We start from the raw sequence: 15,875 nt of genomic DNA, 5'->3' as shown, positions 1-15,875 counted from the left end.
CCCCCTAAGATGCTGTTGTTTTGGAAACTTTTATGCTGAGGACATTATTGCACCCCATAGCCTAAGTGATTTATTCTGTAAAACCAGCAGTTTTAAGCTGCCAGTTCACTTCTTTAGTACTTTCACTTTGGCTCTTGCATCAGATCTGCTCTGTCATTGATCAAAGCAATACAGCACTGGTGAGCATAAGAGATTTGTTTTTTTTTTCAAAAAAGTATATATCATTTTAAAGAGCACCTATTATGGCATTTAAAATGTTCCAAATATTGTTTTAGAAGTCCCCAACAACAGTTTTGCATGCATGCAATGACAAAAAAGACTTTAGTTTTCTTATAATATGCATTTATTTTTACCTGTTTTGACAGCGATTCTCAAATGATTCCTTTAGTGATTCACTTTTCAAAACCCCTCCTTTACGTGACGCTAATCTGCGGTGATTGGTCCGATGACCCAGTCAGTTGTGATTGGTATAGTCTGTGCAGATATTTTCGGAAACGGAACGCCCATCAAAGTCTTATAGTGACAGTAATTTGTTAATATGTGTCAGGAGTTATGAATATGAAAACTGCGTCGGTACCGTTTGATTGTAATATGAGCCTCAGCTGATTTCATTCATAAAAAAACTCTATTCTCCTCACAAAGACTCGCGACAAATCAACATCCCTCAGGGATTTTAGTTCAAAAGTGTGCAGATGAGGAGACATATTGATAGATTCTCATATGTCTGTGTCAAATTTCTAAACAGAGGAGTATTTTATATTAAATACTTCCTCAAAATGCGCAGATAGCCTAATCATGAGCGATTGAGTCTCTTATGTGTTGTTCTCAATTCATACTGGCAGCCGGAGGGCGCTCTGTGCACATGTAGTCCATATATGGTACAGACAGACGAGAAGATGCCATGTGCCATAATAGAAGTCCATAATAAAAGCTTCCTGAGATCGCGAAACATGCAAATAGAGACATTTGAAGACTAATAAACACACAATCGCGACGATGTATGGTTTGTCTTCAAGCCACTTAGTCTTCAAATGCTCATCCTTGGGCAGATGAAAAAAGTTTGCTTTTGAGTCGCACTTCAGAACACAGCGTCTCGTGGCCATGATGTTTTCTAGTTTTCACTGGCGTCTTGGAGCGCAATAAGTGGGCGTATCGTATTCAAATAACTTGACAAGTTGACGTCATCTAGTCAGAGAAAAAGCTTCGGTCTTCTAACGATTCTTAAAAATGACTGAGTCGACTCTTACTTTTGAAAGAAAATAACTATATATACGGTGCACTGTCATATTTCAAACTTTGCAGGATGTTTTTGTTCACTTAGATCTATGTTACACACTACATGAAAGGTAAATTTCAAAATTCCATGATAGGTGCTCTTTAAATCCTATTGATCCCAACATTTTGAACAATAGATCAAACTACCTTTTAACAAATGTTTTAAAAAAAAAAAAGTCTTAGTAAAAGTCAGTAAAAACAATAATATTGTTTAATATTACAATTTAAGTAACGGTTTTCTAACTGTTTCAATACATTTTAAAATGTAATCTATTCCTGCGATGGCAAAGCTGAATTTTCAGCATCATTGCTCCAGTCTTCAGTGTCACGTGATCATTCAGAAATTATTCTAATATGCTGATTTTGTGCGCAAGAAACATTTCTTATTATTTTCTGTGTTTAATTTTTTTTGTGATACCAGGATACATGATACAACCTTTTTATACTTTTTATAAAAAAAGGATTGGATCAATAGTAAATTCAAAAGAACAGCTTTTATTTGGAATAGAAATCTTGTAACATTATAAATCTTTACTCTCACTTTTTAAGTTAATAAAAATAAAATGCATCTATGCTGGAAAAAAGTATTAGTTTCTTTCAGAAAAACAAAAATCTTACTGATACCAAACTTTTCAATTGTAGTGTAGGTTTACCTTTGGCTTTGGCTTGCTCAGTTGGGGACACTAAATATTCAACTATATATCATAAAGTCATAATTAAGAGATAAAATGTTGAAAATATGATTTTAAAAGTCATAATAGTGAGATAAATGTTGAAAATACGACATGCTAAGTCATAATTATATGATAAAATGTTGAAAATATGACTTTAAAAGTCCTTATCATTAGATAAAAAGTCAAACATATGACATGCTAAGTCATTGAGATGAACAGTTGAAATTGGGACTTTAAAAATCTAATCCTAATTATGTGATAAAGCTGAGATTTTAAAAAGTATAAATTATGACCAAAACACACACTAAGACATACTTTAGCTTTTCATCTAAAACCAAATTAATTTCCTATCATCACTGTTAAGCTGCTTTGAAGCAATCGGTGTTGTGAAAAGCGCTATATAAATAAAGGTGACTTGACTTGACTAGGTTAGTCACATGCAAGCCTATTGGTTGATTATCAGGCAGGTTTGAGCTCCGATAAAGGTGACCAAGGAATGAGAACGTAGGTTACTAGAGAAGAGAAACTGTGCTGCCAATGTTATACTGTCTGTGTCACATTAAATAACAGCATCTGTGTAATAACCAAACCCGTTTTTACTGTGTTTACATGAAGAGGTCATAACCGTACAGGAAAACAGAGTCTCCATTACTACAGCAGGAGAGAATTCGCTAATTTCAAGCATGTTTTAATTTAGTCTTGTTAAAATAGTTGAGGAGTGATCTAACCTGCATCATTCTGTCCTGCTGTTTTCACTTCAGTTCTGTTTTTTTTTCTCCCCCTCTTGCATAAGAACCCATACTGTTAACTCATGTTGTTCATTTTAATCACAGAGTTTTGAAGGCATTAACCTTGTGTGGTACATAGAAAACTAAAAAACTAATTCTTTATCTGTCTGTGGAAATTAATGTGAATATTATTAAATATTTGATTGTAGTTGACTGTGTGTGTATGGTAGATATCCTCTAAACACACATTAAATCATCTGTTTATGGCGAATATACTCTATAATACTCTTGTTAAAACACAGCCGTCTATGATTTCCACACCAGTGGCTCTGCAAATAGTTTTCACTGATCTTTTGTTTTATTTCCTGGTTCACATTAATTTTTGCACTGATAACATGTGTTTGGAATTTAGCCACACCTCAAACACAAAGCCTGTTCTTGTCTCCAGAGCTAGAGCAATAGTTAAAAACTAAACAACAACCCATGTTGTGTCTAACAGCCCCCCTCAAAAACTGTAACACAGAGTGGCTTATTGCTTTTCTTTTAGTCATTAAAGGGTTTTACAGTCATTGAATCCGGAATAAAGCAGAAGAATAAGTGACACAAAATGTGGTCTCTGAACCGCGTGGTTTGTGTTTCCAAACCTCACAGGCCTGAGTGACGTACTGTTGCCGTCCTTTACAGAGAGGAAAGAAACTATATATGAGGGCAGAGTAGATGGTTCTAGTGTATGCCCAGGCCAGAGCTGAGGTTTATTCACGTCTCATGTGTAATGAGAGGTTTCTGTGCTGGCAGCTGCTTTGATGACAGTTGGAAAGATTCTGTCATACATAAAGGTCTCAAGAATCATCATTTAACGTCTTGGGTCCTTAATAAGGAATACTTTACCAATAAATGAAATGTGCCATGTTTCAAACCTTTTATTATTTTAGAGTGCAACAAAGCCTGTTCAACTTTTCTGTGACCTTGGTTCAGAAAGTATTTTCCCCATTTGTTTTCCCCATAAGGGTTTTTAAAAAAAGTCTTCATTCGACCAGCTACAAGGTGAACCACAACATTAGGGACTTTGATTTTAAGCAAAAAAAGTTTTTGAAAATTAGACAAAAGACAAAGGTACAAGACTGTGTGCCTAAGGCTATCTCTACATTAATCCGGATACATTTGAAAACGACGTTTTCGTTTTAAAACGCTCTCCGTCCACACTAGCATTATCATGCGTTTTCCAACAGTTTCTTGTCCACACTGAAACGTTGGAAAACGCAAAATTCACCTTACTGTGCATGCGTTAAACCTCATAAAAGCTCATTGAGATGACAGACCGAACAAGACATTATCAGGTTATCACACAATTCTTCTGGCAGGATAATTTTTATTAAGCAAAATATGATGCATCCAGGTCGCATCATATTATGATCAAAAAACATAATGTGTTTGGTCTAAAACGCAATTTTTTGCCACAGGACGGCAATTGCGAGAACATTGTCATCTTTGCAGGACTGTGATATGAAGAGTGCGCGAAGTAACATATTTTATACATGGCACATAACAGGCACCATAGCGGTATTTACGAATACCTATTGGTACAATATGCGTTACATGACTAAACATGCGTCATTGTTTTCAAATTCCTCCGTTTTCACAGTCCACACTACGACGCGAAGAAGGCGTTTTCAAATTTATCCACTTTGGAGCTACGTTTTTGTTGACTTAAAACGCCGTCTCAGTGTGGATGGAAGGCCAAAACGGAGAGAAAAATATACGTTTTCAAACGAAAACATATCGGTGTTGACATGAGCTAAATGTTTGCATGCATATTTCTCACCATTAAGTAGTTTGATAGCATAGGACTTTACATCATTCACAGTTCTTTATGGGATTTAGTGGGTGCCATAGTGTTCTTTTGGCTTGTTTTACGGTTCTCTGATAGTTGGAGATTTCTCAGCAGAATAATAGTGAATTCATGATGTGTTTTTGTTTTAGTCCTCTCTTAAAAAATTATTTGAAAAAATGCAACAAAAGCATATAATATAAACAACCTGATAGCTCTTAGTAGGTCTGTCTTTTAACGTTATTGTTCAATTTCCCTGTGGAGAAAATGAATGGAATGGAATTATTACTTTGAGATACGACTATTTTTCATTATTCCATGGGGCTTGAAAAGAGATGTTTTCAGAAATGTTAACGCTGCTCTTTTGAAAAAGGAATTAAATGAAATTAAAGCGGATAGTGACCAGGGCCACTAAAAAGTACCATAGAAGCACCTTAAACTTTGTCCAAGCAACTTAAAGGGGTGGTTCCGTGTTTTTTTTCTAGGCTTGGTTGTGTTTATGGGGCGCAGTATAACATGTCTTAATACTTCTTTTTTTTTAAACGCCATATTTTTCTTATAATTTACCTTTATTCCACATCGCTGTCTCGACTGTCCTTTGAACGGCTCGTTTGCTTCCTGCTTCTGTGAAGCCCATCCCTCCGAAAAACGCAATGGTCTTAGATTGGTTAGATGGCCAAATGTAGTTTGTAGTTCAGCAACAGCTCTCTCTCTTTCATAATGACTGCGACGTGTTCGCCCACTTTGTTGTGTGTTCACAGGGGCAGTGTTTATGTTAATAACAAGGGTTTATGATGTCAACAACCCGGGAAGGAGCTTGTTGTAGTCCAAACCGACCGTTTTTGTAGGCAATAAACTGCCATAACTTTAAAAGACAATATCTCCGTTTGCATTGAACTTTCAGCGCTGTAACTTTGCAGATACTGTTTATGCTCAAGCAGCAACATTACACACTAACTAAAGTTAAAAAAGTGAAATCGCATGCAACCACCCCTTTAATATTCTAAATTATTTTTTGGGGAAAGTGATCCTTTAATTGTCTCAGAATCCAGCATGAGTTGGAATATTCCATATTTGCTTCTAATGGGCTGAGGAGGAGCGGAACAAATTTTGATGGACATTGAAGAATTAATTTCCGGTAGCCTTTATATTCTTTGTGAAACTTTTATGTGGGGCTTTATTGGAAAACAAGCTGAATGCTTTCAGCTTAGCAGAACATCCTCTCTCCCTCTCTTAACACTCATTCATTTTGAGAGAGATCAGCAGTCACATGTCCTGAATAAAGCTGGAGAGTGTGTTTTTCACTGTCCAGAAAGAATGAGCTTGTCACAAGACCAGCATCATATTACCCAACCTCATTATCAGTGACACAGAGAGAGCCTGATAGTCTGACTGGAGTTGGGATGAGGTCAAGCGGTGAGCTATTATCATGATGGGCTTGCTGTACGCCCTCATCATCTGTCGAGTTCATAAACGGCAGCCATTTATACAGCTGGACATCATGTCTGACCACTAACCAACTCTCCCTGATGTGGTCTTTGGTAGCAATATAGTCTTTGACAATTTTCAGTGAAGTAAAGGGTTGTTCACTTTTCTCTCATGTTTTTATCATTTGGATGAGCAGCAAATAAATTATTTATTTTATGGTAGGAAGAGGCTGAGTTCTAGTATTGTTTAAGTGGAACTTCTTCCTTATTTTGTCTGTTTACCCAGCATTAATTCTCATAAAATACTTTAACATTCAAAGGTTTGGGGTCAGAACATGTTTTTTTTTATTCTTTTATTTAGCAAGAAAGACTTGCATTGTTATGAAAAATCTATATGAAATAAATGCAGTTTTTTTTTAAAACTTTCTATTCATCAAAGAACCTGCAAAAAAAATGCACAACAGTTTCCACAAATTAAGCAGCACAATAGTTTTTAACAATGCTAATAATAATAAATGTTTCTTGATCATCAAATCAGTATATTATAATTATTTTTGAAGGATCATGTGACTGAAGACTGGCGTAATGGCTAATGAAAATTTTGCTTTGCGGTCACTGGAATAAATTATGTTCTAAAGTATATTCAAATAGAAAATGGTTATCAAAAATTGTAATTATATAATAATAATAATACTTTTTTTACTGTGTTCTGTATAAATGCAGCATTGGTGAGCATAAGAGACTTAAAAAAATATCAGCAAACCCCAACTTTTGTACGGCTGTCTAAGTTAAATCTCAATGTACAGTATTTATGTGAATAACAGTAAAAACGAGTCCAACTGTTCAAAACAATGTGTCAAAATAACGTAATACCTCGACATGTCCTATGGCGTGACATGCTAAACTCCATCTAATGCTTCTTTCACACCATGTTGTAAGTACCGTAATTATGAGATGACAACACATGCTATTTTACTGTGAGCCAATAATTCTGCAGCGTTAAGGTGATACAAGTGGGGGCTGTCAGAAAATCCCCAGTTTACTAGTTGTAATTAAGAGTTCTGCGAGGATGTGATCCTGATGTAATCCTGTAATTGCAGCATGGCGTGAATGTGCCTTAACTCCTTTTAAACAGCCTTTTTAAAATTGTAAAACATTTAGAAACTAAATGGAATATTTTGTTTAAAAATCATGAAAAACTTGATAAAATCATGATAACAATCTAATCTCATTGTACCTTAACCTCTTAACAAGCGCCCCATTTTTGAGAATTCTTTGAAAACGATATACCCAAATGAAAATGTCTGCAGCTCTTAAACCCTATGGTCTATATTCATAAACCTGGTCTTATTTTAAACTAGACACTTGAAATATTGCTACCCAAGAGTCATAATAACTCAAAGTAATATGGGAACAGAGTAATATACATGTAAATATACATGTAAGTGACTCACATTTTTTGTTTTTTGTTTTCACTTAGGGAAAAAAATATTATAATTTAATGTTAAGAGCCTGAAAATAACTTAAATATAAAACTGAATGTCTAATCATGTCATGATTCAAATATGAGGATGATTCTCTCAGTAATGTAGCTTCTGTGAGCTTTTATGTCAAGAAAAGTCTAGGCGTCATTTCAAAAAGGCCATTTATTTCAGAACATTTGCTATTGTAAAGAGTAGTTTTTCATTCAAATAAATCTGCAATAAACTGCAATATACTACAAATTATAATGGATAAACAGTTACTGAAAAACTAAAGCAACTATTTACAGAGATTACAAAGTGTAAAAAACTCATTTAGCTGATGGGAAGCGTCAGTGAGAGACTGCGCGCTCCACTGCAGTTGCGCCATGGAGAGCGCGCAGCCAGCGCACAAACAGTATTCACCAAAGCCTACTTACGCAAACTGCGCAAGATAATGCCTTTTGATTGGTTACTAAGTCCATCAATCAAACCTTTGTTGGAAAGGCATTGGCTGGGCACCCAGTGCCTTTATCCAACGAAAACCATGGGCGCAATGATTGACAGCTCACCAAGCCTGTAAGGCACTTCCTCTATATGATGCATCCCAGAAGAGACTCTGATTGAAGGAGAGAGACGGGGGAGGGTTTAAAATACGTGGGAGAAACTATTCTAGCAGGGGGAGTTTGCCAGACACGGAATAGAATCGATATTTCATTGAAAATGGACATGATTGATCACGCTAACTCAAAACTCTCTTGCAAACAACGGAGGATTTTTAGTTTTTTCCCTATTTTTTCGTTGTTTTGGATTAAAAAGTGGGATGCATTTTGAAGAATGGACTCTTACACAGAGATGTATGCGGGTGTTTATTGGATTCGTCCGATCTGATCTGAACGACAGGAGATGAAAGATGAGTAACGCTGATATTTTGCTAATGTTTACATGGACGGTCCTTTAGCGTTTCATTTAACCCTTTCCTCTCTGGTGTATTTATTGCAAAAACAAGTTCAGAACATGAATCTTGAGTGTTTTAGCTTTCAAATGATGCATAGTTTGTGATAGTTGATTGAATATTTTGTATAAAACAAAAGTAAATAAAAGTACACCCCCCCCCCCACTTCCGTCAACCCCCCCCCGCCCACGAACCGGTGCGGGTTAAGAAGTTAAACAAAACAACTCCAATTGTATGTACACTATATTGCCAAAAGTTTTGGGATGCCTGCCTTTACATGCACATGAACTTTAATGACATCCCATTCTTAATCCGTAGGTGTTACTTCCCAAAGATGGCTAAGGGCATGAGAGACACATAAAATAAATAAATATTTTCCCGGATCTTTTAGTGTAAGCTAATCTGAAGGCCACAACAGTTTGGAGGTCTGTAGCTATTGACTCTGTAGAAAATTGGCAATTTCTGCGCACTGTGCACCTCTAGTAGACCCCGTTCTGTGAATATTTAATTTTTTTTACGTGGCCTACCACTTTGTGGCTAAGTTGCTGTTGTTCCCAATTGCTTCCACTTTGTAATAATACCTCTAACAGTTGAGCGTAGAATATTTGGTAGTGAGGAAATTTCATGATTGTACTTATTGCACAGGTGACAACCAATCACGGTACCATGCTTGATTTCACTGAGCTCCTGAGAGCGACCCATTCTTTCACAAATGTTTGTAGAAGCAGTCTGCATATCTAGGTGCTTGATTTTTATACACCTGTGGCCATGGAAGTGATTGGAACACTTGAATTCAATGATTTGGACGGTTGTACCAATACTATTAGCAATATAGTGTATATCCATTTATCAACTACCCATTTAAATATGTGCTCTGAAAATGCTTTAAAGGATTCATTTTAATTGAATATTTATTTTAAATGAATGTATTTTTTTTTCTTAATCAAAGGAATCATCATTTCAGCCAATCAACAAGCCATGCGATTTATGTTACTGATCACCTTTTGTCTTTTCGTTCTACAGGAAAAGTATGGATTCCCAAACAGAAACCAATCGAGTTGCGTCATGAGGAAGTCACTACCCTTGACCCGGAATTGGAGGAGGCACTTTCTAGCGCTACTGACACAGAACTGTGTGACCTGGCAGGTAAAAACGGCTATAGAGACTCATAAATAGAGGGAACAAGCGGACACTAATATCACTAGGATTAGTTTTATTGCTCTAATGAGCATCCGGAATGAACAGCTTTGTGGTGTCGTCTATTGTTCTAGTGTTTTTTTTATCACTCTCTCTGCAATAACCTCTCCTCTGTGACTCTGTGGGTCTGAACGCCCACAATGCATCCATCACAGCTCCAGAATAAAACAGCAAACATCCTCTTTCTCTAAACAGCCTCTTTTAGCACATTGCTTTAAGAGATGGCTGGTTTCCCTCACTGCATGCTTCATTATAAACCTGATACGCTTTATTCTTTTCAGGTGCTGAACATGTTTTTTTGGTCAGCTGTGCTTAAAAACAGGAATGTGAAAGTGGCTTCATGCTGTGTCATGCATAATAGCATGAAAAATAGTAGTGAAATAAGTGTTAAAGAGCATTTATTTTAAATGTGCTACAAATTACAATACTTTGTACAATGTTATAATATTTTAATCCTATCATGGGCTCTTTTAAGTACTTGTTGTTTGTGTATATTGTAATAACAGTTTTGTGTTGTTTTGTCTAGCTATTCTTGGAGTGAACACACTGGTGACGAGCACACACAGTTATGACAGCACCTGTAAAGACGGTTATAACAGTGAGTTTATTCTATAAGTTAATGTCATCTATTAGAAAATATCATATTCATGGTTCTTTTCAATTCCTTATTTCTTGTTTCCTCAGTTGTAAATGTCTTATGCTTAGGTGACAGTAGCTGTGTTTACATGCAGTGTTGATTTGTTGATGAATAATTTTTGTCAACAGTAATTTTTCACTGACTAAAAACGAAACGATAACTAAATAAAAAAAAGTTTGTGATAACAAAAACTATACATCTATTGACCTTTTCGTCTCCCTAAAATTTGGGAAGAGATTCGATCACAGTTGAATTCTTTGTGGTTTGGAGGTTAGATGCACACATTTTAATGGTAACATACTGATCTTTCCAGTGGATTAATAGCATACACTTTGATAAAATGTTTAAAAATGTCAACATCTGTGAAAAAGAGAAAAACAGACATGTATATATTTCACATTTGCTGTCAAGGAAAACAGACAATTTGTTTATAATTGGATTGATGGCTCAGTTGGACTAAAATGTCTTCATGTAAACACCTCAAACGATCCAAATGTTATTCCCATCTAGTTGTAAAGGTAGTCTAATGGCATGTTAACACTTTAATCTGACTCACACCAATGGACTTGCACACCTGTGCACTGCGCATATTTACATGCATTTTATGCCTTATGAACATGTGTATATGTTTATTTGCATCTTACGAATTGGTCATTAGAGAAGACAGAATTTTTACTATTTGCTAAAAAGGGTCTTCTGTTGTCAGCTTGCCTTGTAAATGTGTCACCAGAAACTGCAATTATGCTCATATAAACAGAACTTTCAGAATCTGGAATCAGATTAGATTTATTTGGGATGATGAAAATTAGTGCATGTAAACATACATGGTGAAAGCTCATTTGTTGATTTCGTGTTTGTGTCATAGATGTTATTAAAGGAGAGAAGGTAAAGCCTGTTTTCGATGAACCACCAAACCCTACAAACGTGGAGGAAACCCTACAGCGGATAAAGTCCAATGATTCCTCACTGACCGAAGTTAATATGAACAACATAAAGGTAATGAGAATCAGTTTAGTGCACAGAATATGTTAAAATGATGCCCCATTACACACAAACCATATGAAATGTAATGGCGAAATAAAAATTGCATTAAAATCATCTTGATATTTACTATGACCAGCAAAATACTACCAGATACACTTTAATCCAAACATCTAGGATTAAAAATGTAAATTAAGATTGGAAATAAATTATATTTTTGGGGGTGTGAAGGGGATTTTTAACAACATTTTTAAATAGATCAATAATGTTTTGCAATGTGCGTTACAGTATTCCCAGGTCAGTAATTCAATTAGTAACATTGGTCATGTGACTCCTTTGTACAGATGACCTGATTTTCTTGCTGGACAGGATGCTCCATAAAACATTCTCAAATTATGCTGAGAATACTACAACACTTTTAAATCATTCTCAACTTTTTACTCAAATTGTTATACTGAAAATCCAATTAGTAAATTTAAGTATTAAAGAATTGCATTTTTTTAATGGCGAAGCAAGATGTACTTGTTCCAAATAGAACTAGAAATAATGGGCATTAGTATAAAAACCCATTTGTTTTAGCTGCTTAAAGTCTAAAAATCATTTAAATATTTTCTATAAATGCAATAAACAGACACAAACCAGAACTAGAAAACATATCTATTTTTTAACAGCTCCCAACCCAACATTTTTACTTTTTAATGATTAAATTATGGCTAATCATTTTATCTCTTTCACTGGGACCTAAAATGGCACTTATTGACTCCTAACCCACAAAATGGAGATTGTTATATAATCTGAAGACCATGATGATGAGTTTAGTGACATTGGAGTCAACATCTAATTGTCAACAACAATAATGTTTCTTTTCTGTTTTGTTCCAGAACATTCCAATCCCGACTCTAAAGGAGTTTGCCAAAGCCATGGAGAGGAACTCTCATGTGAAGAAGTTCAGTCTGGCTGCCACCAGGAGCAATGACCCTGTTGCCGTGGTTAGGGACATCATTCTTTCACTTGAGATGTTTGTGTGTTCTGGGTTGAGATTGGAACAGTGCATTGACTCTTCCATGTGCAGTACAGTACTGCATGTCGTGTGTTTTCCAAACTAAACCTCTGCTGTTGTTTTTCCATCATTGCTGGTGGTTTCCAGCACCACACAATTCATTTTAAATAGCCAGGGTTTATTAATCCTCTGACCAAAATGTGTATAACCAGTTTTAAATATATTGAACTCTAAATAATACATTACAATGTAATTCCTTGTAATTGTGGTTACTGGTGTTGTAAGGATTCAAGTAATTCTTCACTTTGCATTGAAACGCATCTTAAAACATATTTGATGTGTAAAATACAGATTATCCAGCATGAACAGCAATATAAACCAAGTGATCGGTGACAATTGGTAGCTTGTTGAGACGAAAGGTAATCATAGAAGAGATGCGGTTCTCTTGTAAAGCTTTGTGTGTTTCTCTGTTCACTGCAGGCCTTCTCAGACATGCTACGAGAGAATAAGACGCTAAAGAGTTTGAATCTGGAGTCTAATTTCATCACTGGTGTAGGAGTTCTGGCTCTGGTAGAAGCTCTGCGGGACAATGACACGCTCTCAGAGATCAAGATCGACAACCAGGTACCGCCACATGGACTCAACCACATGCTTTTAAAACCAGCAAGCCATTTTCTACTCTTCAGACTGTCACATACAGATCATACCAGTGCAGAGCAACTTGCCACATTCATACAGAAATCAAATGATGTGCGATTACTCAAGGATTTGCATCTTTTGGATATTTTACAGCATATTCAATGTGTTTTGCCTTGTCAACTTTATGGCATACAGTTTTTTGAACAAGATGAATACCTTTATTCAGCTAGGATGCATTAAATTTATCAAAAGTGACAGTCAAGATCTTTACATTGTTACAAAATATTTCTATTTCAAATAAATGTGATTCTTTTGAACTTTCTGTTCTAAAGAATCCTGAAGAAAGAAAATTATCACAGTTCCACAAAAATTGAGCAGCACATCTGTGTTAAGCATTGATAATATTAGGAAATGTTTCTTGAGCACCAAAACAAATCATATTAGAACAGTTCTAAAGGATTATATGGCACTGAAAAATGAAATAATGGCTGCTAAAAATTAAGCTTTTCCCATTTTAAAATATATTAAAATAGAAAATGTTTTTTTTTAAATTGCAACAATGCTAACGCTTTACATTATGGTTTCATTTGTTAACATTAGTTAACTACATTCGTTAATATGAACTAACATTGAAAAACCGCTTTCAAAAATTTCCAAAGCATTTATTCATTAGAAATTCGTGTTAGTGATTTTAACATTTACTAATACATTGTTATAAACAGTAGTTGAATCTGTAAACATTATTTAATGGATCCGAACTATTATGACCTAACAATGAACAGTTGTATCATTTGAATTAATGTTAAGTAGAAGAATAAATTCTGTAACAAATGTGTTGCTCATTGTAAACGTTTTCAGCATTTTGGGGTTGAATTTCCAGCAAAAATGGCCACATCATAATAATATAGCTACTGTATACCTTAATGCTTAATAACTCAAACTGATCATACTCACTAAATCCAATAAAATGAATCAATTGAATAAATCAAATGTTAGTAATGATAAAGCTGCAGTAAATTCTCATAATGTTTTTGATTCATTGTTCTTGCTTGTATCGTTGACTATTTCAGTATCTAGATCTAAATCTAAATTCTTTTATGAAGAAATGTTTCTGTTACAAAAATAAAACCGTATTTAATTTTTAGTAGGCCACTGCATAAATGGGTATTAATTCAGTTATTTAGTGATGAATATAGGTTCAGCACTGTCTGGGTACTAAATACATGGAAAAGGATTTTAAACCTGGCTATTTTCAGACACTATGCATGCAAATGTTACTCGTAGTGAAATGTCTGTGTGTGTGTGGGCTTACATAAGCCTGTCTAATAGAGATCTTTCTGATGTGTGTGATGTTGGTTCTCAGCGGCAGCAGCTCGGTACATCGGCAGAGATGGAGATCGCCAAGATGCTGGAGCAGAATACGAGCATTGTGAAATTTGGGTACCAATTCACCCAGCAGGGTCCCAGAGCCCGTGCCGCTGCTGCAATCACAAAAAACAACGACCTGGGTAAGAACATGACCTAACACCCATACACTCTAATTGACAGAGGCACAGGTCATTTGTCATTTGCCATTCTGTAAAGCAATGCTGCTTCCTCAGAACTCCGCCCACAGAATTTGCTTTTACCATGGTAAAGCCTTATAGTGGTCCTAATATGGAAAGCAGTGAGACTTTGTTTAGAAACTTTTTGATTAAAGGGATAGTTCACCCAAAAATGAAAATTACCCGATGATTAATAAGTTATTAATGATTAATGGTTAATAAAGGCCTTCTGAAGCGAATCGGTTGGTTTGATTAAGAAAATATCCATATTCAAAAATTTATAAAGTAAAATATCTAGCTTCCGGCGGACCGCCTTCCGTATTCAACTTACACAGAAAGTGTAATGCCTTGCGCAGTTCAAAACGCTTAAGGCCAATTTATACTTCTGCGTCAAGTGTACACAGTAGGCTACGCGTGTAGCTGACGCCGTCGTGAGCATTTATACTTCTGCGTTGTTCTGCAGTTACACCACCAAAACGCTAGTGGGCGGTGGGGTTTCTATGCTCCACTGTGTTGTCTCTTTCGGGCAAAAAAAATGACGAATGAAACTGAGCAGATCGTGTTGGAATTAGAGCTGATCGATATTGAAAAAAAGTTACTTTTATTGAAATTACTCAAATTGTAAAGCAGAAATGAGAGAGTTACATTTTTGGGGAGGTGCGCGTCGTGGTACGGCGTAGGGTACGGCCTATCGAATGCGTCTATGCGTATGGTACGCCGTACCTTCTGCGTGCACTCGACGCAGAAGTATAAATCGGCCTTTAGGCTACGTCCGACGTCATTGTCGCGCCAGTTACACTTTCTTCGTAAGTTGAATACGGAAGGCTGAATTTGAAGCCCTTTTGGAGCTTCCAATTAAATGAATACTTGGAAGAACCAGGACATATTTTAAAATAACTGATTGTATTTGTCTGAAAGAAGAATGTCATACACACCTAGTATAGCTTGAGGGTGAGTAAATCATGGGGTAATTTTCATTTTTGCGTGGACTATCCCTTTAAAAACATGTTTCCACTTCATTACTGATGCACATCTGTAATTTACTTATCAAGACATATTCAGTACTCAGCAGCTTGTTAAATATTTCACAAGCAATGATGTTAGCCAGTCATAACAGAGTTTACATATATAGGTTTTAAAGTCACAGTAGTAAAAACAGCCTGTATTAAGTTCAGAGAGAGGGTGAAATATAATACTAAAAACCAATATCAGTCAACCAATATTTTTATTTTTTTTATGGCCGATGCTGATATATGAGGGTGAAATGGCGATTAAATGATCACTATTAAATTAAAAGACAATAAAACAAATGCATAACAATGGCTAAAATTTTTATTTATATAGATTTTTTACATAATATTTACTAAATTACAAATAAAAGCTTTATAAATGAATTACATGAAAATCATAATTTGAAAATAAATCTGTAAAACTGATTTAGATGGATACTTCTTGATTCTGTAATCCTATTATAGTAGTTTTTTTTTTTTATAAAGTTAAGAATAAAAAGAAGTAATCACTCTATCCAAC

The 15,875-nt window shown here is 35.5% G+C and overlaps 1 protein-coding gene across 2 annotated transcripts in view; it reads left to right on the top strand.

Moving 5' to 3' along the window:
* tmod2 (tropomodulin 2) overlaps window positions 1-15,875 on the top strand; it is a 58,935-nt gene that overhangs the window by 28,334 nt on the left and 14,726 nt on the right. For both annotated transcript variants that reach the window (XM_079825925.1, XM_079825926.1), the window contains exons 4-9: window positions 9,371-9,493; window positions 10,071-10,142; window positions 11,047-11,177; window positions 12,044-12,151; window positions 12,643-12,786; window positions 14,165-14,309. In XM_079825925.1, coding sequence (XP_079682051.1) covers window positions 9,371-9,493; window positions 10,071-10,142; window positions 11,047-11,177; window positions 12,044-12,151; window positions 12,643-12,786; window positions 14,165-14,309 — 723 coding nt within the window. The remainder of the gene's footprint in view (window positions 1-9,370; window positions 9,494-10,070; window positions 10,143-11,046; window positions 11,178-12,043; window positions 12,152-12,642; window positions 12,787-14,164; window positions 14,310-15,875) is intronic.

Source organism: Gobio gobio, assembly GCF_949357685.1.
Source record: "Gobio gobio genome assembly, chromosome: 9".
Taxonomy (NCBI): domain Eukaryota; kingdom Metazoa; phylum Chordata; class Actinopteri; order Cypriniformes; family Gobionidae; genus Gobio; species Gobio gobio.
Note: the sequence above shows the minus strand (reverse complement) of the source record. Positions and strands in the feature narration are given on the sequence as shown.